The sequence below is a fragment of the Eucyclogobius newberryi genome, unplaced genomic scaffold, assembly GCF_026437365.1.
Source record: "Eucyclogobius newberryi isolate DKJ021-1_F unplaced genomic scaffold, fEucNew1.0.hap1 SCAF_14, whole genome shotgun sequence".
NCBI classification, from domain to species: Eukaryota; Metazoa; Chordata; class Actinopteri; order Gobiiformes; family Gobiidae; genus Eucyclogobius; species Eucyclogobius newberryi.
In genome coordinates, this window is record NW_027315768.1 from 35,558,589 (window position 1) to 35,581,324 (window position 22,736).

At 46.3% G+C, this 22,736-nt stretch overlaps 1 protein-coding gene across 1 annotated transcript in view; it reads right to left on the reverse strand.

Annotated features, from left to right (window-relative positions):
• Positions 1-2,156: 2,156 nt before the first annotated feature.
• col18a1a (collagen type XVIII alpha 1 chain a) overlaps positions 2,157-22,736 on the reverse strand; it is a 165,262-nt gene continuing 144,682 nt past the window's right edge. Inside the window, exons 31-43 of the mRNA XM_072445332.1 lie at positions 22,571-22,642; positions 22,446-22,502; positions 21,435-21,465; positions 21,291-21,344; positions 13,449-13,480; positions 13,244-13,372; positions 9,786-9,933; positions 9,654-9,718; positions 7,178-7,306; positions 5,470-5,892; positions 5,145-5,342; positions 4,704-4,819; positions 2,157-4,637 (exon numbers count right to left, since the gene is read on the reverse strand). Of these exons, the coding sequence (XP_072301433.1) occupies positions 4,424-4,637; positions 4,704-4,819; positions 5,145-5,342; positions 5,470-5,892; positions 7,178-7,306; positions 9,654-9,718; positions 9,786-9,933; positions 13,244-13,372; positions 13,449-13,480; positions 21,291-21,344; positions 21,435-21,465; positions 22,446-22,502; positions 22,571-22,642 (1,668 nt within the window). The 3' untranslated portion in view covers positions 2,157-4,423. The remainder of the gene's footprint in view (positions 4,638-4,703; positions 4,820-5,144; positions 5,343-5,469; positions 5,893-7,177; positions 7,307-9,653; positions 9,719-9,785; positions 9,934-13,243; positions 13,373-13,448; positions 13,481-21,290; positions 21,345-21,434; positions 21,466-22,445; positions 22,503-22,570; positions 22,643-22,736) is intronic.

The following is a 22,736-nucleotide window of genomic DNA, read 5'->3' on the forward strand; positions in this document are numbered from 1 at the left end:
CTCACCTGAGGAGGGGCCTGGACCTCATCTCACCTGAGGAGGGGCCAGGACCTCATCTCACCTGAGGAGGGGCCAGGACCTCATCACACCTGAGGAGGGGCCTGGACCTCATCTCACCTGAGGAGGGGCCAGGACCTCATCACACCTGAGGAGGGGCCAGGACCTCATCTCACCTGAGGAGGGGCCAGGACCTCATCTCACCTGAGGAGGGGCCAGGACCTCATCACACCTGAGGAGGGGCCAGGACCTCATCTCACCTGAGGAGGGGCCAGGACCTCATCACACCTGGGGAGGGGCCAGGACCTCATCACACCTGGGGAGGGGCCAGGACCTCATCTCACCTGAGGAGGGGCCTGGACCTCATCTCACCTGAGGAGGGGCCAGGACCTCATCACACCTGGGGAGGGGCCAGGACCTCATCTCACCTGAGGAGGGGCCAGGACCTCATCTCACCTGAGGAGGGGCCAGGACCTCATCACACCTGGGGAGGGGCCAGGACCTCATCTCACCTGAGGAGGGGCCAGGACCTCATCACACCTGGGGAGGGGCCAGGACCTCATCTCACCTGAGGAGGGGCCTGGACCTCATCTCACCTGAGGAGGGGCCAGGACCTCATCACACCTGGGGAGGGGCCAGGACCTCATCTCACCTGAGGAGGGGCCAGGACCTCATCACACCTGGGGAGGGGCCAGGACCTCATCTCACCTGAGGAGGGGCCTGGACCTCATCTCACCTGAGGAGGGGCCTGGACCTCATCCCACCTGAGGAGGGGCCTGGACCTCATCTCACCTGAGGAGGGGCCAGGACCTCATCTCACCTGAGGAGGGGCCAGGACCTCATCTCACCTGAGGAGGGACCTGGACCTCATCTCACCTGAGGAGGGGCCTGGACCTCATCCCACCTGAGGAGGGGCCTGGACCTCATCTCACCTGAGGAGGGGCCTGGACCTCATCCCACCTGAGGAGGGGCCAGGACCTCATCTCACCTGAGGAGGGGCCTGGACCTCATCTCACCTGAGGAGGGGCCAGGACCTCATCTCACCTGAGGAGGGGCCTGGACCTCATCTCACCTGAGGAGGGGCCTGGACCTCATCTCACCTGAGGAGGGGCCTGGACCTTATCTCACCTGAGGAGGGGCCTGGACCTCATCACACCTGAAGAGGGGCCTGGACCTCATCTCACCTGAGGAGGGGCCTGGACCTCATCTCACCTGAGGAGGGGCCAGGACCTCATCACACCTGAAGAGGGGCCTGGACCTCATCTCACCTGAGGAGGGGCCTGGACCTCATCCCACCTGAGGAGGGGCCTGGGCCTCATCTCACCTGAGGAGTGGCCAGGACCTCATCACACCTGAGGAGGGGCCAGGACCTCATCTCACCTGAGGAGGGGCCTGGGCCTCATCTCACCTGAGGAGGGGCCTGGACCTCATCACACCTGAAGAGGGGCCAGGACCTCATCTCACCTGAGGAGGGGCCTGGACCTCATCCCACCTGAGGAGGGGCCTGGGCCTCATCTCACCTGAGGAGGGGCCAGGACCTCATCACACCTGAGGAGGGGCCAGGACCTCATCCCACCTGAGGAGGGGCCTGGGCCTCATCTCACCTGAGGAGGGGCCAGGACCTCATCACACCTGAGGAGGGGCCAGGACCTCATCCCACCTGAGGAGGGGCCTGGGCCTCATCTCACCTGAAGAGGGGCCAGGACCTCATCACACCTGAGGAGGGGCCAGGACCTCATCACACCTGAGGAGGGGCCTGGGCCTCATCTCACCTGAGGAGGGGCCAGGACCTCATCACAGGAGGAGGAGCCTAGACCTCATCACAGGAGGAGGAGCCTAGACCTCCTCACAGGAGGAGGAGCCTAGACCTCCTCACAGGAGGAGGAGGAGCCTAGACCTCCTCACAGGAGGAGGAGGAGCCTAGACCTCCTCACAGGAGGAGGAGCCTAGACCTCCTCACAGGAGGAGGAGGAGCCTAGACCTCCTGTACCGACAAACTGTTCTTCACTTATATCAAATATAAATGTATCATTCAACACTTTTAACTTGACTTTTATCACAGTTAAAAACTCCCTGAAAATCCTCATTTATATTTCAATAATATTTCAAATGTATCACAAATGTATTTTTAATGTACAAAGTGGAGAAAGAAGGCAGTTTGTGAAATGTTGACATAAAAATCCAGTATTTTTATTGTCCCAAACTTCATTGAAAAATAAATATCTATCATTTTCTTAAATGTTAAAATTGTCTTTAAAAGTTTCACCATTTTATCCCAAACTAAAAATGTGAAAAATTACCTAAAGTATAAAAAGGTTACAACAGTTTTGGAAAATACATTTGATATTGCCAAAAATACAACAAGAACATTTAATATACACGTTTGTTAAAATGAATACAATGTTTTGTTTTAGGAGGAAGCGTCTGGTCCCTTTATGCGCCGACGCCGCAAAAACATGGAGCGCGAGAAAATGACATCATCTTTTTCATTTTGAGAAGTTTCAAAACTTTTCTGTCAGAATTTTGAGAATTTCGGTTCAAAACGCAAAAAAAAACTCTCAAATCGAGATAACGTCATTTTAAACTCGGATCAAGAACGCGGCGTCTGGAGGGGGCGGGGCCAGAAGCGCGCGGTCACATGACGTAAGGGGCGGAGCCTGAGAAGGTCCAGAAATCACACCAGAAACGATGCAGGATGTTTACATTTATGAATATTGATTTGTGATGAATCCGCCTGGCTCTGGACCAATCACGGCTCAGCATTGTGTTTTGGGGCGGAGCAAAAGCTGACGCGCCCAATTTCAGAGTCAAAGTGAGGTAAAGGAAATAATACTAATACTAATAATGACAATAAACACAAATGCAGAGTCGGCTTTCATTTTAAAGTCCTCTCTTGATATTTAGAATCGTTTTTCAGTTTTTTACATTGAATCTTAATTTGACTCTGAAATTCTGTCGTCTTTTCGGATCTAAAACGTTGAATAGTATTAATAAGACATTATGATTTCATGTTCAGGTCCAAAATACTACGACATTCACCGATTAAAGCTGGAACCAAACGGAAAACTAAAAGTGTACGCAATAAAAAGTGACATAAAGGAAAAAGAGGACGTTGTTCTGTGTCTCAAATGTAAACATCCTGAATGATTTCACATGTTGAAAGTGTTTTTCTTCTGGAGCCTCTCGAGTACGACAAGGATGCACTCGGTCCCCTGAGCTCTTTGTCGTTCAGCCCTCATTACACACATGTGCTTGTTCTCTCCATCTTCTGATCTCTTTTTAGCAATGCGCTTGTCGTGAATGCGCTCCCTTATTTTTGGGCGTGTCAGGTGAACGCGCGCTCTCATTTCCGGGTGTGTCAGGTGAACGCGCGCTCTTATTTTAGGTGAACGCGCGCTCTTATTTTAGGTGAACGCGCGCTCTTATTTTAGGTGAACGCGCGCTCTTATTTTAGGTGAATGCGCTCTCTTATTTTAGGTGATCGCGCGCTCTTATTTTAGGTGAACGCGCACTCTTATTTTTGGGCGTGTCAGGTGAATACGCGCTCTTATTTCAAGTGAATGCGCGCTCTCATTTCCAGGCGTGTCAGGTGAACGCGCGCGGTCATTTCTGGGCGTGTCAGGTGAATTTATGCTCTCATTTCTGGGCGTGTCAGGTGAATGCGCGCTCTTATTTTAGGTGAACGCGCGCTCTTATTTTAGGTGAATGCGCGCTCTTATTTTTGGGCGTGTCAGGTGAATACGCGCTCTTATTTCAAGTGAATGCGCGCTCTCATTTCCAGGCGTGTCAGGTGAACGCGCGCGGTCATTTCTGGGCGTGTCAGGTGAATTTATGCTCTCATTTCTGGGCGTGTCAGGTGAATGCGCGCTCTTATTTTAGGTGAACGCGCGCTCTTATTTTAGGTGAATGCGCGCTCTTATTTTTGGGCGTGTCAGGTGAATACGCGCTCTTATTTCAAGTGAATGCGCGCTCTCATTTCCAGGCGTGTCAGGTGAACGCGCGCGGTCATTTCTGGGCGTGTCAAGTGAATTTATGCTCTCATTTCTGGGCGTGTCAGGTGAATGCGCGTTCTCATTTCAGGTAAATATGCGCTCTTATTGGCAGGCGTGTCAGGTGAATGCGCGCTCTTATTTCTGGGGCGTGTCAGGTGAAAATGCGCTCTCATTTCCGGGCGTGTGAGGTGAATGCGCGCTCTCATTTCCGGGCGTGTGAGGTGAATGCGCGCTCTCATTTCCGGGCGTGTGAGGTGAATGCGCGCTCTCATTTCCGGGTGTGTCAGGTGAAAATGCGCTCTCATTTCCGGGCGTGTGAGGTGAATGCGCGCTCTCATTTCCGGGACGTGTCAGGTGAATGCGCGCTCTCATTTCCGGGCGTGCGTGGTGAATGCGCGCTCTCATTTCCGGGCGTGCGTGGTGAATGCGCGCTCTCATTTCCGGGCGTGCGTGGTGAATGCGTTCTCGATGCACAGGACGATGTACTGGGCGCTGCAGGAGCTGGAGGTTTGATGGAGCAGGAGTCCCGTGCTCAGGGACGACGCCCAGCCGCTCACTGCCCGGTCGCCCGCCCTCCACGTCTCGCAGTAGTTGTCCGTCTGGCGCTGGCCCGTGGAGCTGGAGCCGTGCCACACCATCTTCTCCGGCCTGAGGAGGGACAGTTCTTCAGTAACCCTGGGAGACCTTTAAACCTTCTCGGTCCCCGTGACTCACCAGGCGCTGTCCCTGAGAATGTCTCGTCCGTCGAAGGAGTAGATGGGAACGTTCTCCCTCAGTTTGCGGGCGTCGTCTCCGAAGATCGACTCCCAGTTTTCAAACAGAAGTTGACCCTTGAAGGGAAAAAAAAGAGACAAAATGTCAAAATGAGACTGCTGTGTGCGTCTAACTGTCGCCCTTCGAGGCAATTGCTCTTGTGATTTCGGGCGTTACAAAAATAAATGGACTTGAATTGAATGCCGAAGCGTTTTATCGTCCGAGAACCAGGAAGTGCGGCGTTAGCGTGCTAGCTGCCGTGGCTAAACGCTGCTTGGTCTGCTGAAAGTGCTTATTATCTCGTCACGGTGAATAGTTAGGATCATAATTAGGAATGTGTTAAGAAAGCCGACTAGCAATCTGGTCCGGAGCCTTTAATTTGCTTTGCCGGAGCGTACGCACCTTCAGATTGAGGATGCGGTGTCCATCTCGGTCCGACTTGCGCACGATGGTGTAGAGGTCCTGCAGTTTGGAGGACAGAAAGGCCCTGAACGTCCCTTTGAGGCCCACGGCTCGGGCCTGTTGGAAACACTGGAAATCTGCCCCTCGAATGCCCCTCATGTTCCCGGACTGAGGCAAGTTCAGCGCGATCAGGTGTAACTGTGGAGAACATGGGACGGGGCAGAGGACGGAGTGGAGGCGGTCAGAACTCGGACCGTCGCTGCCAAAAATATACATATACGGAAAAGTACTGGTAAAAAAGAAAAAGGTGAGGATCAAAACTCACCCCTGTGGCTCCGGTCTCCAGGTGAGGGTTCAGGTTCGGGTTGGGTCTCCTCTGCGGAGTCACTGCAGGGTAAGGATAGCGGTTCTGCGTCCTGTCGGGGGCCTGGCTGCTGTCCGTGTGCCCGGCCTGCGAGAGCCGCGGGTCGGGGAAGCGCGGGTCGAAGCGCGGGGGGTACGCCGGCTCCGGACTGTACGCGGGAGGCTCCAACGGCCGGATGACGCTCTCGGAGTAGTGTCCCGCGCCGTTGTTCTGGCCCTGGTCCCGGCTCTGGTCCCGGCTCTGGTCCCGGCTCTGGTCCCGGCTCTGGTCCCGGCTCTGGTCGGGGTTGTGAGCGGGGGACTGAGGGTAGACCACCACTGGAGGAGGGTGCACTTCTGCCACCTCGTTCTCCAGATCTCTGAAGAAGGGATTGTAGTCGCCGAGCTGTGAAACGGGAAAAAAAACACAATTCACTTTCGGAGCCACAAACGGTCATGAACGTTCAATCACAACTTGACGTGCAGAAAGCAGAAGATGGATCCGTCTCGAACTCTTTCTGCTGTTTTGGTCTCATCGATACAAAGTTAGGACATCAACCGATTTTTTGGCCCTTGTTTAGCTCTTGTTTTGCCCTCGTTTGGCTCTTGTTTGGGCCCTTGTTTGGCCCTTGTTTGGCCCTTGGCGTCGTTTCCATTCACAGACACAGTTGTTTTTTGTAGAAGAGCTGCTTCTCACAGTGTCTTGCTCAAGGACACAAGGTCAGTAAAGGTTCATACGGCGGAGAGTCACAGAGCGTGTTCTTCTGCCTCTGGAACAGCCTAAGCCTCTGGAACAGCCTAAGCCTCTGGAACAGCCTCTGGAACAGCCTAAGCCTCTGGAACAGCCTCTGGAACAGCCTAAGCCTCTGGAACAGCCTCTGGAACAGCCTCTGGAACAGCCTCTGGAACAGCCTAAGCCTCTGGAACAGCCTCTGGAACAGCCTCTGGAACAGCCTGGAGTCGCCGTCTTCATCACACGGTTGTTTATGGCTCATAAAGTGGATTTGATCGATAGATTTGATGTTAACATTAAATTAAAGGCAGAGGATGGACTTTGTGTCGAGACCGTGGATCACTTCAACTCTGCTTCAGTCAGCAATATGAGAGATGCAGAGGAGGAGCAGAGGAGGAGCAGAGGAGGAGCAGAGGAGGAGCAGAGGAGGAGCAGAGGAGGAGCAGAGGAGGAGAGGAGGAGGAGCAGAGGAGGAGGAGCAGAGGAGGAGAGGAGGAGGAGCAGAGGAGGAGGAGCAGAGGAGGAGAGGAGGAGGAGCAGAGGAGGAGAGGAGGAGCAGAGGAGGAGAGGAGGAGGAGCAGAGGAGGAGGAGCAGAGGAGGAGAGGAGGAGGAGCAGAGGAGGAGAGGAGGAGGAGCAGAGGAGGAGGAGCAGAGGAGGAGCAGAGGAGGAGCAGAGGAGGAGAGGAGGAGCAGAGGAGGAGCAGAGGAGGAGCAGAGGAGGAGGAGCAGAGGAGGAGAGGAGGAGAGGAGGAGCAGAGGAGGAGGAGCAGGGGAGGAGAGGAGGAGCAGAGGAGGAGGAGCAGAGGAGGAGCAGAGGAGGGGGAGAGGAGGAGCAGAGGAGGGGGAGAGGAGGAGAGGAGGAGCAGGGGAGGAGCAGAGGAGGAGCAGAGGAGAAGAGGAGGAGCAGAGGAGGGGGAGAGGAGGAGAGGAGGAGCAGGGGAGGAGCAGAGGACTCACCAGGACTTGCCGGATGCCCTCCCGCACTCGCAGATACAGGTCGGCCTTGTCCAGGATGTAGATGAGACTTCCCTCAGGCTGACCACGAGCAGTGGTCATCATGAGGTCAAAGGAGCTCAGAACAGTCACCTGGACAAAGAGTTCAAGGGTTTTATTCACTTTAAGACCAATAATTCCTAATGAGGTTTGTATGTTATTATGATGTATGATAATGATAATGATGTCTTATAAGTTTAGGATTCTTAACCTGTTCCCATCCACCCGCGCGCCGGCGCGCACTTACCAAATTGCAAAGTTCTCTTACATCATCACTTTTATTTATGTGGTCAATACCAGCAAGTTATACATCATTTTAAAGCTTATTTTCTCTATTCTTTTACATTGAATAATATGCCCCAAGAAGCAATTGCCAATAGTTTGTGAGAAAGTCTCAACTTTTACAAACGCATGTCCAGTTTGTGTTTATGACGGACGAAACGGCTTTAATTCTGTACATCCTTGTCTCAGTCTGTCCGTAAGGATCCATAGAACAACAATATCCACTTGTATTTTTCCTGAAGTTTTCCGATTTCAAGATATTGTCAAGTAAACAAAGTTTTCTTCGATGACGATAGTCAGAGAATGCGTTCGTCCGGCGCATTTCTCCGTCCATAACAAATGACCTGTTTGACTTATAAGATGGTGTTTGGCATCGATCCTCAGACTCTTACCTACAGAATGAGACCATCCACGGATTTGTTCTCTACAGCCTCCGGAGGAAAAAATGCGCCGCTTCCGAAGCGCGCGTCCATCTTTGTTTTTAGCCCTTAGCTACTGCTAACATTCACGTAGGAGACTTTGATTGACATATTATTCTAGCCAATAAGAATAGCTTTCGAATGGTAGGCGGGACAAAGGCCTTATTCACACAGAATTCTCCCTGTTCTCGTGCGTAAGGCTGTCAGAGCCTAGATATTTCTGCATTTTGAGACTAAATTTTACGCATCACGTTTTCTGATTTTATTAGCCTTTTGGAAGCGCATTTTGTTAGATATACGTATAATAGTATCAATACAAAAATAAAATTTAAATATTATAATTTTTTTATTTTATTCTTTAACCTCTATATGGGAAATTCATGGCTGGAGGTCATAGCGCCCTCTGCAGTGCTGGAGGTCATAGCGCCCTCTGCAGTGCTGGAGGTCATAGGGCCCTCTGCTGTGCTGGAGGTCATAGCGCCCTCTGCAGTGCTGGAGGTCATAGGGCCCTCTGCTGTGCTGGAGGTCATAGCGCCCTCTGCAGTGCTGGAGGTCATAGTGCCCTCTGCTGTGCTGGAGGTCATAGTGCCCTCTGCAGTGCTGGAGGTCATAGTGCCCTCTGCAGTGCTGGAGGTCATAGTGCCCTCTGCAGTGCTGGAGGTCATAGCGCCCTCTGCAGTGCTGGAGGTCATAGTGCCCTCTGCAGTGCTGGAGGTCATAGCGCCTCTGCAGTGCTGGAGGTCATAGTGCCCTCTGCAGTGCTGGAGGTCATAGGGCCCTCTGCAGTGCTGGAGGTCATAGCGCCCTCTGCAGTGCTGGAGGTCATAGCGCCTCTGCAGTGCTGGAGGTCATAGTGCCCTCTGCAGTGCTGGAGGTCATAGCGCCCTCTGCAGTGCTGGAGGTCATAGTGCCCTCTGCTGTGCTGGAGGTCATAGTGCCCTCTGCTGTGCTGGAGGTCATAGCGCCCTCTGCAGTGCTGGAGGTCATAGCGCCCTCTGCAGTGCTGGAGGTCATAGCGCCCTCTGCAGTGCTGGAGGTCATAGTGCCCTCTGCAGTGCTGGAGGTCATAGTGCCCTCTGCAGTGCTGGAGGTCATAGCGCCCTCTGCAGTGCTGGAGGTCATAGTGCCCTCTGCAGTGCTGGAGGTCATAGTGCCCTCTGCAGTGCTGGAGGTCATAGTGCCCTCTGCAGTGCTGGAGGTCATAGTGCCCTCTGCAGTGCTAGAGGTCATAGCGCCCTCTGCAGTGCTGGAGGTCATAGTGCCCTCTGCAGTGCTGGAGGTCATAGTGCCCTCTGCAGTGCTGGAGGTCATAGCGCCCTCTGCAGTGCTGGAGGTCATAGCGCCCTCTGCAGTGCTGGAGGTCATAGGGCCCTCTGCAGTGCTGGAGGTCATAGTGCCCTCTGCAGTGCTGGAGGTCATAGCGCCCTCTGCAGTGCTGGAGGTCATAGTGCCCTCTGCAGTGCTGGAGGTCATAGTGCCCTCTGCAGTGCTGGAGGTCATACTGCCCTCTGCAGTGCTGGAGGTCATAGTGCCCTCTGCAGTGCTGGAGGTCATAGCGCCCTCTGCAGTGCTGGAGGTCATAGCGCCCTCTGCAGTGCTGGAGGTCATGTTACAGCTGTGTTGACCCAGCTCTGGGTCATGTGCCTGAATGTGAGATCCTCTGGAGGAGCTCAGAGCAGAGCCGCTGGAGGAAGAGTCTCAGAGGGACACGGCTCCTGGAGAATGAAGTACAGACTTACCCCAGAGGAGTGTCCAGGAGAGCCAGGGGGACCCTGAGGCCCTGGAGGGCCAGGGACTGTCACCGCTGCAGGACAGAGGGTTACATTTAACATCTGCTTAAATCAGATCATGGTCACAGCAGCAGGACTCACGTGGATATCCGCCAGGAACTGATGACCCAGGGTTTCCTGGGAGCCCGGGGGGACCAGGGGCCCCCGGCCGTCCATCGTAACCCACACCAGGAACTCCAGGAGGACCCTGGGGTCCAGGAAAGCCTACCACCGAGTCGCCCTTCGGACCCTGAGAGACGAGACAATTAGTCCTAGTTTATTCAGGGCTTAATCCTGGTTCAGACCTGGTTTAGTCCTGGTTTAGCCCTGGTTTAGTCCTGGTTTAGCCCTGGTTTAGTCCTGGTTTAGACCTGGTATAGACCTGGTTAAGACCTGGTTTAGTCCTGGTTTAGTCCTGGTTTAATCCTGGTTTAGTCCTGGTTTAGTCCTGGTTTAGACCTGGTATAGACCTGGTTAAGACCTGGTTTAGTCCTGGTTTAGTCCTGGTTTAGACCTGGTTTAGTCCTGGTTTAGCCCTGGTTTAGACCTGGTTTAATCCTGGTTTAGTCCTGGTTTAGACCTGGTTTAGACCTGGTTTAGCCCTGGTTTAGTTCTGGTTTAGTCCTGATTTAGTCCTAATTTAGTCCTGATTTAGTCCTGGTTTAGACCTGGTTTAGACCTGGTTTAATCCTGGTTTAGACCTGGTTTAGTCCTGTTTTTTCCCTGGTTTGGACCTAGTTTAGTCCTGGTTTAGACCTGGTTTAGACCTGGTTTAATCCTGGTTTAGACCTGTTTTTTTCCTGGTTTAGTCCTGATTTAGTCCTGATTTAGTCCTGGTTTAGTCCTGGTTTAGACCTGGTGTAGCCCTGGTTTAGTCCTCGTTTATACCTGGTTTAGCCCTGGTTTGGTCCTGGTTTAGCCCTGGTTTAGCCCTGGTTTAGTCCTGGTTTAGCTCTGGTTTAGCCCTGGTTAAGTCCTGGTTTAGACCTGGTTTAGTCCTGGTTTAGTCCTGGTTTAGACCTGGTTTAGTCCTGGTTTAGACCTGGTTTAGTCCTGGTTTAGTCCTGGTTTAGACCTGGTTTAGTCCTGGTTTAGACCTGGTTTAGCCCTGGTTTAGTCCTGGTTTGGACCTGGTTTAGACCTGGTTTAGTACTGATTTAGACCTGGTTTGGACCTGGTTTAGTCCTGGTTTAGACCTGGTTTAGACCTGGTTTAGACCTGGTTTAGTACTGATTTAGACCTGGTTTAGTCCTGGTTTAGACCTGGTTTAGTACTGATTTAGACCTGGTTTAGTACTGATTTAGACCTGGTTTAGACCTGGTTTAGTCCTGGTTTAGACCTGGTTTAGACCTGGTTTAGACCTGGTTTAGTCCTGGTTTAGACCTGGTTTAGTACTGATTTAGACCTGGTTTAGTACTGATTTAGACCTGGTTTAGACCTGGTTTAGTACTGATTTAGACCTGATTTAGACCTGGTTTAGACCTGGTTTAGTCCTGGTTTAGTCCTGGTTTAGTCCTGATTTAGACCTGGTTTAGACCTGGTTTAATCCTGGTTTAGTCCTGGTTTAGTTCTGGTTTAGTCCTGGTTTAGACCTGGTTTAGACCTGGTTTAGACCTGGTTTAGTCCTGGTTTAGTCCTGGTTTAGACCTGGTTTAGTCCTGGTTTAGCCCTGGTTTAGACCTGGTTTAATCCTGGTTTAGTCCTGGTTTAGTTCTGGTTTAGTCCTGGTTTAGCCCTGGTTTAGACCTGGTTTAGACCTGGTTTAATCCTGGTTTAGACCTGGTTTTTTCCTGGTTTAGTTCTGGTTTAGTCCTGATTTAGACCTGGTTTAGACCTGGTTTAGACCTGGTTTAATCCTGGTTTAGACCTGGTTTTTTCCTGGTTTAGTTCTGGTTTAGTCCTGATTTAGACCTGGTTTAATCCTGGTTTAGACCTGGTTTTTTCCTGGTTTAGTTCTGGTTTAGTCCTGATTTAGTCCTAATTTAGTCCTGATTTAGTCCTGGTTTAGACCTGGTTTAGACCTGGTTTAGTCCTGTTTTTTCCCTGGTTTGGACCTAGTTTAGTCCTGGTTTAGACCTGGTTTAGACCTGGTTTAATCCTGGTTTAGACCTGTTTTTTTCCTGGTTTAGTCCTGATTTAGTCCTGATTTAGTCCTGGTTTAGTCCTGGTTTAGACCTGGTGTAGCCCTGGTTTAGTCCTCGTTTAGACCTGGTTTAGCCCTGGTTTGGTCCTGGTTTAGCCCTGGTTTAGCCCTGGTTTAGTCCTGGTTTAGCTCTGGTTTAGCCCTGGTTTAGTCCTGGTTTAGACCTGGTTTTGACCTGGTTTAGTCCTGGTTTAGACCTGGTTTAGTCCTGGTTTAGACCTGGTTTAGTCCTGGTTTAGTCCTGGTTTAGCCCTGGTTTAGTCCTGGTTTAGACCTGGTTTAGTCCTGGTTTAATCCTGGTTTAGACCTGGTTTAGTCCTGGTTTAGACCTGGTTTAGCCCTGGTTTAGTCCTGGTTTAGACCTGGTTTAGTCCTGGTTTAGACCTGGTTTAGTCCTGGTTTAATCCTGGTTTAGACCTGGTTTAGTCCTGGTTTAGACCTGGTTTAGCCCTGGTTTAGTCCTGATTTAGACCTGGTTTAGACCTGGTTTAGTACTGATTTAGACCTGGTTTAGACCTGGTTTGGTACTGATTTAGACCTGGTTTGGACCTGGTTTAGTCCTGGTTTAGACCTGGTTTAGACCTGGTTTAGACCTGGTTTAGTACTGATTTAGACCTGGTTTAGACCTGGTTTAGTCCTGGTTTAGACCTGGTTTAGTACTGATTTAGACCTGGTTTAGTACTGATTTAGACCTGGTTTAGACCTGGTTTAGTCCTGGTTTAGACCTGGTTTAGACCTGGTTTAGACCTGGTTTAGTCCTGGTTTAGACCTGGTTTAGTCCTGATTTAGACCTGGTTTAGACCTGGTTTAGTCCTGGTTTAGTACTGATTTAGACCTGGTTTAGACCTGGTTTAGTCCTGGTTTAGACCTGGTTTAGACCTGGTTTAGTACTGATTTAGACCTGGTTTAGACCTGGTTTAGTACTGATTTAGACCTGGTTTAGACCTGGTTTGGACCTGGTTTAGACCTGGTTTAGTACTGATTTAGACCTGGTTTAGACCTGGTTTAGTCCTGGTTTAGACCTGGTTTAGACCTGGTTTAGTACTGATTTAGACCTGGTTTAGACCTGGTTTAGTACTGATTTAGACCTGGTTTAGACCTGGTTTGGACCTGGTTTAGACCTGGTTTAGTACTGATTTAGACCTGGTTTAGACCTGGTTTAGACCTGGTTTAGACCTGGTTTAGTCCTGGTTTAGTCCTGATTTAGACCTGGTTTAGACCTGGTTTAGTCCTGGTTTAGACCTGGTTTAGACCTGGTTTAGTACTGATTTAGACCTGGTTTAGACCTGGTTTAGTACTGATTTAGACCTGGTTTAGACCTGGTTTGGACCTGGTTTAGACCTGGTTTAGTACTGATTTAGACCTGGTTTAGACCTGGTTTAGTCCTGGTTTAGACCTGGTTTAGCTCTGTACTCACAGGTAGTCCTGGTGGTCCAGCAGGTCCAGGTGGTCCATGTGGGATGGAGTTTGGATCAAACGAGCCTCCGCTGGGCTCTCCCTTCTCTCCCTTCAGGCCGGTGTCTCCTTGCGCCCCCTTCAGGTCATTCTGGGGTCAAACACCAGCACGTCAGGAACACAAGGAACACATTTGATATTCATTGAATCAGAAACATCAGACTCACCAGATACGAGTACACGTCAAAGCTGCCTGATCCTGCACACAACCAGGGACAAGTGTTCAGGTGGAAGTGAATGTGTTCAGGTGAAAGTGAATGTGTTCAGGTGAAAGTTAATGTGTTCAGGTGAAAGTTAATGTGTTCAGGTGAAAGTAAATGTGTTCAGGTGAAAGTAAATGTGTTCAGGTGAAAGTTAATGTGTTCAGGTGAAAGTTAATGTCTCCATGTGAAAGTAAATGTGTTCAGGTGAAAGTAAATGTGTCCAGGTGAAAGTTAATGTGTTCAGGTGAAAGTGAATGTGTTCAGGTGAAAGTAAATGTGTTCAGGTGAAAGTAAATGTGTTCAGGTGAAAGTAAATGTGTCCAGGTGAAAGTTAATGTGTTCAGGTGAAAGTGAATGTGTCCAGGTGAAAGTTAATGTGTTCAGGTGAAAGTGAATGTGTTCAGGTGAAAGTAAATGTGTTCAGGTGAAAGTAAATGTGTTCAGGTGAAAGTAAATGTGTTCAGGTGAAAGTAAATGTGTCCGGGTGAAAGTTAATGTGTTCAGGTGAAAGTGAAGGTGTTCAGGTGAAAGTAAATGTGTTCAGGTGAAAGTAAATGTGTTCAGGTGAAAGTAAATGTGTTCAGGTGAAAGTAAATGTGTTCAGGTGAAAGTTAATGTGTTCAGGTGAAAGTTAATGTCTCCATGTGAAAGTAAATGTGTTCAGGTGAAAGTAAATGTGTCCAGGTGAAAGTGAATGTGTTCAGGTGAAAGTGAATGTGTTCAGGTGAAAGTTAATGTGTTCAGGTGAAAGTTAATGTGTTCAGGTGAAAGTAAATGTGTTCAGGTGAAAGTAAATGTGTTCAGGTGAAAGTTAATGTGTTCAGGTGAAAGTTAATGTCTCCATGTGAAAGTAAATGTGTTCAGGTGAAAGTAAATGTGTCCAGGTGAAAGTTAATGTGTTCAGGTGAAAGTGAATGTGTTCAGGTGAAAGTAAATGTGTTCAGGTGAAAGTAAATGTGTTCAGGTGAAAGTAAATGTGTCCAGGTGAAAGTTAATGTGTTCAGGTGAAAGTGAATGTGTCCAGGTGAAAGTTAATGTGTTCAGGTGAAAGTGAATGTGTTCAGGTGAAAGTTAATGTGTTCAGGTGAAAGTAAATGTGTCCAGGTGAAAGTTAATGTCTCCATGTGAAAGTTAATGTGTTCAGGTGAAAGTTAATGTGTTCAGGTGAAAGTTATTGTGTTCAGGTGAAAGTAAATGTGTCCAGGTGAAAGTCAATGTGTTCAGGTGAAAGTAAATGTGTTCAGGTGAAAGTAAATATGTTCAGGTGAAAGTAAATGTGTTCAGGTGAAAGTAAATGTGTTCAGGTGAAAGTTAATGTCTCCATGTGAAAGTAAATGTGTTCAGGTGAAAGTTAATGTGTTCAGGTGAAAGTTAATGTGTTCAGGTGAAAGTAAATGTGTTCAGGTGAAAGTAAATGTGTTCAGGTGAAAGTTAATGTGTTCAGGTGAAAGTTAATGTCTCCATGTGAAAGTAAATGTGTTCAGGTGAAAGTAAATGTGTCCAGGTGAAAGTTAATGTGTTCAGGTGAAAGTGAATGTGTTCAGGTGAAAGTAAATGTGTTCAGGTGAAAGTAAATGTGTTCAGGTGAAAGTAAATGTGTCCAGGTGAAAGTTAATGTGTTCAGGTGAAAGTGAATGTGTCCAGGTGAAAGTGAATGTGTTCAGGTGAAAGTGAATGTGTTCAGGTGAAAGTTAATGTGTTCAGGTGAAAGTAAATGTGTTCAGGTGAAAGTAAATGTGTCCAGGTGAAAGTGAATGTGTTCAGGTGAAAGTGAATGTGTTCAGGTGAAAGTTAATGTGTTCAGGTGAAAGTAAATGTGTTCAGGTGAAAGTAAATGTGTCCAGGTGAAAGTCAATGTGTTCAGGTGAAAGTTAATGTGTTCAGGTGAAAGTAAATGTGTCCAGGTGAAAGTCAATGTGTTCAGGTGAAAGTAAATGTGTTCAGGTGAAAGTAAATATGTTCAGGTGAAAGTAAATGTGTTCAGGTGAAAGTAAATATGTTCAGGTGAAAGTAAATGTGTTCAGGTGAAAGTAAATGTGTCCAGGTGAAAGTTAATGTGTTCAGGTGAAAGTGAATGTGTTCAGGTGAAAGTAAATGTGTTCAGGTGAAAGTAAATGTGTCCAGGTGAAAGTTAATGTGTTCAGGTGAAAGTGAATGTGTTCAGGTGAAAGTAAATGTGTTCAGGTGAAAGTAAATGTGTTCAGGTGAAAGTTAATGTGTTCAGGTGAAAGTGAATGTGTCCAGGTGAAAGTGAATGTGTCCAGGTGAAAGTTAATGTCTCCATGTGAAAGTTAATGTGTTCAGGTGAAAGTTAATGTGTCCAGGTGAAAGTCAATGTGTTCAGGTGAAAGTTAATGTGTTCAGGTGAAAGTTATTGTGTTCAGGTGAAAGTAAATGTGTCCAGGTGAAAGTCAATGTGTTCAGGTGAAAGTAAATGTGTTCAGGTGAAAGTAAATATGTTCAGGTGAAAGTAAATGTGTTCAGGTGAAAGTAAATGTGTTCAGGTGAAAGTTAATGTCTCCATGTGAAAGTAAATGTGTTCAGGTGAAAGTAAATGTGTCCAGGTGAAAGTTAATGTGTTCAGGTGAAAGTTAATGTGTTCAGGTGAAAGTTAATGTGTTCAGGTGAAAGTAAATGTGTTCAGGTGAAAGTAAATGTGTTCAGGTGAAAGTTAATGTGTTCAGGTGAAAGTTAATGTCTCCATGTGAAAGTAAATGTGTTCAGGTGAAAGTAAATGTGTCCAGGTGAAAGTTAATGTGTTCAGGTGAAAGTGAATGTGTTCAGGTGAAAGTAAATGTGTTCAGGTGAAAGTAAATGTGTTCAGGTGAAAGTAAATGTGTCCAGGTGAAAGTTAATGTGTTCAGGTGAAAGTGAATGTGTCCAGGTGAAAGTGAATGTGTTCAGGTGAAAGTGAATGTGTTCAGGTGAAAGTTAATGTGTTCAGGTGAAAGTAAATGTGTTCAGGTGAAAGTAAATGTGTCCAGGTGAAAGTGAATGTGTTCAGGTGAAAGTGAATGTGTTCAGGTGAAAGTTAATGTGTTCAGGTGAAAGTAAATGTGTTCAGGTGAAAGTAAATGTGTCCAGGTGAAAGTCAATGTGTTCAGGTGAAAGTTAATGTGTTCAGGTGAAAGTAAATGTGTCCAGGTGAAAGTCAATGTGTTCAGGTGAAAGTAAATGTGTTCAGGTGAAAGTAAATATGTTCAGGTGAAAGTAAATGTGTTCAGGTGAAAGTAAATATGTTCAGGTGAAAGTAAATGTGTTCAGGTGAAAGTAAATGTGTCCAGGTGAAAGTTAATGTGTTCAGGTGAAAGTGAATGTGTTCAGGTGAAAGTAAATGTGTTCAGGTGAAAGTAAATGTGTCCAGGTGAAAGTTAATGTGTTCAGGTGAAAGTGAATGTGTTCAGGTGAAAGTAAATGTGTTCAGGTGAAAGTAAATGTGTTCAGGTGAAAGTAAATGTGTCCAGGTGAAAGTTAATGTGTTCAGGTGAAAGTGAATGTGTCCAGGTGAAAGTGAATGTGTCCAGGTGAAAGTTAATGTGTTCAGGTGAAAGTGAATGTGTTCAGGTGAAAGTTAATGTGTTCAGGTGAAAGTAAATGTGTTCAGGTGAAAGTAAATGTGTCCAGGTGAAAGTTAATGTGTTCAGGTGAAAGTGAATGTGTTCAGGTGAAAGTTAATGTGTCCAGGTGAAAGTCAATGTGTTCAGGTGAAAGTTAATGTGTTCAGGTGAAAGTTATTGTGTTCAGGTGAAAGTAAATGTGTCCAGGTGAAAGTCAATGTGTTCAGGTGAAAGTAAATGTGTTCAGGTGAAAGTTAATATGTTCAGGTGAAAGTAAATGTGTTCAGGTGAAAGTAAATGTGTTCAGGTGAAAGTAAATATGTTCAGGTGAAAGTTAATGTGTTCAGGTGAAAGTAAATGTGTTCAGGTGAAAGTAAATGTGTTCAGGTGAAAGTAAATGTGTTCAGGTGAAAGTAAATGTGTTCAGGTGAAAGTAAATGTGTTCAGGTGAAAGTAAATGTGTTCAGGTGAAAGTTAATGTGTTCAGGTGAAAGTGAATGTGTTCAGGTGAAAGTAAATGTGTTCAGGTGAAAGTAAATGTGTTCAGGTGAAAGTAAATGTGTCCAGGTGAAAGTTAATGTGTTCAGGTGAAAGTGAATGTGTCCAGGTGAAAGTTAATGTGTTCAGGTGAAAGTGAATGTGTTCAGGTGAAAGTTAATGTGTTCAGGTGAAAGTAAATGTGTTCAGGTGAAAGTAAATGTGTCCAGGTGAAAGTTAATGTGTTCAGGTGAAAGTGAATGTGTTCAGGTGAAAGTTAATGTCTCCATGTGAAAGTTAATGTGTTCAGGTGAAAGTTAATGTGTCCAGGTGAAAGTCAATGTGTTCAGGTGAAAGTTAATGTGTTCAGGTGAAAGTTATTGTGTTCAGGTGAAAGTAAATGTGTCCAGGTGAAAGTCAATGTGTTCAGGTGAAAGTAAATGTGTTCAGGTGAAAGTAAATATGTTCAGGTGAAAGTAAATGTGTTCAGGTGAAAGTAAATATGTTCAGGTGAAAGTAAATGTGTTCAGGTGAAAGTAAATGTGTTCAGGTGAAAGTAAATATGTTCAGGTGAAAGTTAATGTGTTCAGGTGAAAGTAAATGTGTTCAGGTGAAAGTAAATGTGTTCAGGTGAAAGTAAATGTGTTCAGGTGAAAGTAAATGTGTTCAGGTGAAAGTAAATGTGTTCAGGTGAAAGTTAATGTGTTCAGGTGAAAGTTAATGTCTCCATGTGAAAGTTAATGTGTTCAGGTGAAAGTTAATGTGTTCAGGTGAAAGTAAATGTGTTCAGGTGAAAGTAAATGTGTTCAGGTGAAAGTAAATGTGTTCAGGTGAAAGTTAATGTCTCCATGTGAAAGTAAATGTGTTCAGGTGAAAGTAAATGTGTTCAGGTGAAAGTCAATGTGTTCAGGTGAAAGTTAATGTGTTCAGGTGAAAGTTAATGTGTTCAGGTGAAAGTTAATGTCTCCATGTGAAAGTAAATGTGTTCAGGTGAAAGTTAATGTGTTGAGGTGAAAGTTAATGTCTCCATGTGAAAGTAAATGTGTTCAGGTGAAAGTAAATGTGTTCAGGTGAAAGTTAATGTGTTCAGGTGAAAGTTAATGTGTTCAGGTGAAAGTTAATGTCTCCATGTGAAAGTTAATGTGTTCAGGTGAAAGTTAATGTGTTCAGGTGAAAGTAAATGTGTTCAGGTGAAAGTTAATGTGTCCAGGTGAAAGTTAATGTGTTCAGGTGAAAGTTAATGTGTTCAGGTGAAAGTTAATGTGTTCAGGTGAAAGTAAATGTGTTCAGGTGAAAGTTAATGTGTTCAGGTGAAAGTTAATGTCTCCATGTGAAAGTAAATGTGTTCAGGTGAAAGTTAATGTGTTCAGGTGAAAGTTAATGTGTTCAGGTGAAAGTAAATGTGTTCAGGTGAAAGTCAATGTGTTCAGGTGAAAGTAAATGTGTTCAGGTGAAAGTTAATGTGTTCAGGTGAAAGTAAATGTGTTCAGGTGAAAGTCAATGTGTTCAGGTGAAAGTTAATGTGTTCAGGTGAAAGTTTATGTGTTCAGGTGAAAGTTAATGTCTCCATGTGAAAGTTAATGTGTTCAGGTGAAAGTTAATGTCTCCATGTGAAAGTAAATGTGTTCAGGTGAAAGTAAATGTGTTCAGGTGAAAGTAAATGTGTTCAGGTGAAAGTCAATGTGTTCAGGTGAAAGTTAATGTGTTCAGGTGAAAGTTAATGTCTCCATGTGAAAGTAAATGTGTTCAGGTGAAAGTTAATGTCTCCATGTGAAAGTAAATGTGTTCAGGTGAAAGTTAATGTGTTCAGGTGAAAGTAAATGTGTTCAGGTGAAAGTTAATGTGTTCAGGTGAAATTTAATGTCTCCATGTGAAAGTAAATGTGTTCAGGTGAAAGTTAATGTCTCCATGTGAAAGTAAATGTGTTCAGGTGAAAGTTAATGTGTTCAGGTGAAAGTTAATGTGTTCAGGTGAAAGTTAATGTGTTCAGGTGAAAGTTAATGTGTCCAGGTGAAAGTTAATGTCTCCATGTGAAAGTAAATGTGTTCAGGTGAAAGTTAATGTGTTCAGGTGAAAGTTAAAGTGTTCAGGTGAAAGTTAATGTGTTCAGGTGAAAGTTAATGTGTTCAGGTGAAAGTTAATGTGTTCAGGTGAAAGTTAATGTGTTCAGGTGAAAGTTAATGTGTTCAGGTGAAAGTCTATGTGTCCATGTGAAAGTTAATGTGTTCAGGTGAAAGTTAATGTGTTCAGGTGAAAGTTAATGTGTTCAGGTGAAAGTTAATGTGTTCAGGTGAAAGTAAATGTGTTCAGGTGAAAGTTAATGTGTCCAGGTGAAAGTTAATGTGTTCAGGTGAAAGTTAATGTCTCCATGTGAAAGTAAATGTGTTCAGGTGAAAGTTAATGTGTTCAGGTGAAAGTAAATGTGTTCAGGTGAAAGTTAACGTCTCCATGTGAAAGTAAATGTGTTCAGGTGAAAGTTAATGTGTTCAGGTTGAAGTTGATGTGTCCAGGTAAAAGTTAAAGTGTTCAGGTGAAAGTTAATGTGTTCAGGTGAAAGTTAATGTGTTCAGGTGAAAGTTAATGTGTCCATGTGAAAGTTAATGTGTTCAGGTGAAAGTTAATGTGTTCAGGTGAAAGTGAATGTGTTCAGGTGAAAGTTAATGTGTTCAGATGAAAGTTAATGTGTCCATGTGAAAGTTAATGTGTCCATGTGAAAGTTAATGTGTTCAGGTGAAAGTGAATGTGTTCAGGTGAAAGTTAATGTGTTCAGGTGAAAGTAAATGTGTTCAGGTGAAAGTTAATGTCTCCATGTGAAAGTAAATGTGTTCAGGTGAAAGTTAATGTGTTCAGGTGAAAGTTAATGTGTTCAGGTGAAAGTTAATGTGTTCAGGTGAAAGTTAATGTCTCCATGTGAAAGTAAATGTGTTCAGGTGAAAGTTAATGTGTTCAGGTTGAAGTTGATGTGTCCAGGTAAAAGTTAAAGTGTTCAGGTGAAAGTTAATGTGTTCAGGTGAAAGTTAATGTGTTCAGGTGAAAGTTAATGTGTTCAGGTGAAAGTTAATGTGTCCATGTGAAAGTTAATGTGTTCAGGTGAAAGTTAATGTGTTCAGGTGAAAGTTAATGTGTTCAGATGAAAGTTAATGTGTCCATGTGAAAGTTAATGTGTCCATGTGAAAGTTAATGTGTTCAGGTGAAAGTTAATGTGTCCAAGTGGAAATAAAAGTACAGAGTTTATCCTTGTTGGGCGTTATGCGTTGGGCGTTATGCGTTGGGCGTTATGCGTTGGACGTTATGCGTTGGGCGTTCTGCGTTGGGCGTTCTGCGTTGGGCGTTCTGCGTTGGACGTTATGCGTTGGGCGTTATGCGTTGGGCGTTCTGCGTTGGGCGTTCTGCGTTGGACGTTATGCGTTGGGCGTTATGCGTTGGGCGTTCTGCGTTGGGCGTTATGCGTTGGGCGTTATGCGTTGGGCGTTCTGCGTTGGACGTTATGCGTTGGGCGTTATGCGTTGGGCGTTATGCGTTGGGCGTTATGCGTTGGGCGTTATGCGTTGGACGTTATGCGTTGGGCGTTATGCGTTGGGCGTTCTGCGTTGGGCGTTCTGCGTTGGGCGTTATGCGTTGGGCGTTATGCGTTGGGCGTTCTGCGTTGGGCGTTATGCGTTGGGCGTTATGCGTTGGGCGTTATGCGTTGGGCGTTATGCGTTGGGCGTTATGCGTTGGGCCTGTCATGTGTATTACAGATTATTGACATGTGGAGGTGAGAGAGTCAAACCTGGCACTCCTGGCACTCCTCGCTCTCCTTGGTCTCCTTTCTCTCCTTTCTGACCTGAACGTTTCAAAATGTAGATTTTAAATGTATAAGAGATGTTTTCTACATAAATCCATAATGAAATGTGATTATTGTGCAGAGACGTACCTCCAGAACTCCTGGCGTTGTCTTCAAAACGCTGTGGAGACAAACACGACAGTAAACAACAACAACTTTACACTGTTCAAAATTATACTATTCAAGACATGATTAAACATATAATATAATATATAATCACAAATGTTGATACAATTGTACTTTTCATTTTCCAAAATTAATAAAAACACATTTAAAAATGAATTTAATGAACATAAACAATTAAATGTCTTGCTCCGAAGTCTGAACTCTTCTTAATAAATCAAATCTAAATTGTACCTGAATTATATGTTTTAATCCTGAGTTCGATCTGAGTGATTCACAAAAGGGGCGTGGCTAAAGCTAGCGTGCACAGGAACAGTTTTGCCTCATTTCTTTGACTTCTCTGCATGTGAGGGGCGTGGCTAAAGCTAGTGTGTGTGAGGGGCGTGGCTAAAGCTAGTGTGTGTGAGGGGTGTGGCTAAAGCTAGTGTGTGTGAGGGGCGTGGGTAAAGCTAGTGTGTGTGAGGGGCGTGGCTAAAGCTAGTGTGTGTGAGGGGCGTGGGTAAAGCTAGTGTGTGTGAGGGGTGTGGCTAAAGCTAGTGTGTGTGTGCGGCGTGGCTAAAGCTAGTGTGTGTGAGGGGCGTGGCTAAAGCTAGTGTGTGTGAGCGGCGTGGCTAAAGCTAGTGTGTGTGAGCGGCGTGGCTAAAGCTAGTTTGTGTGAGGGGCGTGGCTAAAGCTAGAGTGTGTGAGGGGCGTGGCTAAAGCTAGTGTGTGTGAGGGGCGTGGCGTTTGAACCTCTCTTTATATAATGCTAATGCTAATGCTAATGTCAGACAAATTATGATCTGGAAACATCAGATTGTGGCTCTCGACAAAGCGAGTGCCTTGCGGCCATAAACAGGAAAAAGCTGTTGCTAACGTGCTACGCTAGCTTTGTGTTGCTAAGGCTCCACATAGTCGTTAGCATCAGTGGAAACACGGCGCTTTAGCACGAGATACAGTCTCAACTGCACTGATCCTTGTTGCAGGGGCTGAACTCACATTGAAGCGGTCGTAGGGTCCAGGTGGTCCGGGGGGCCCGGGGGGGCCTGGGGGGCCCTGGTAAAACATACTCATTAGAAAACATGTATATTTAAGCGTGCGTTAGTCACTGCAGCCGTTCTTACAGCGTTTCCAAAGCCGGGCCCTGAAGCCGGATCTCCCTTCTCTCCTTTGTACCCGTTCACACCGGGACGACCCTGCACCGCAAAAGACACAAAACAACAGTTAACGCTGGACTTTTACTAAAACACACTTAAGATAATTATGTTCTTTTAATGTAATTATATGTTT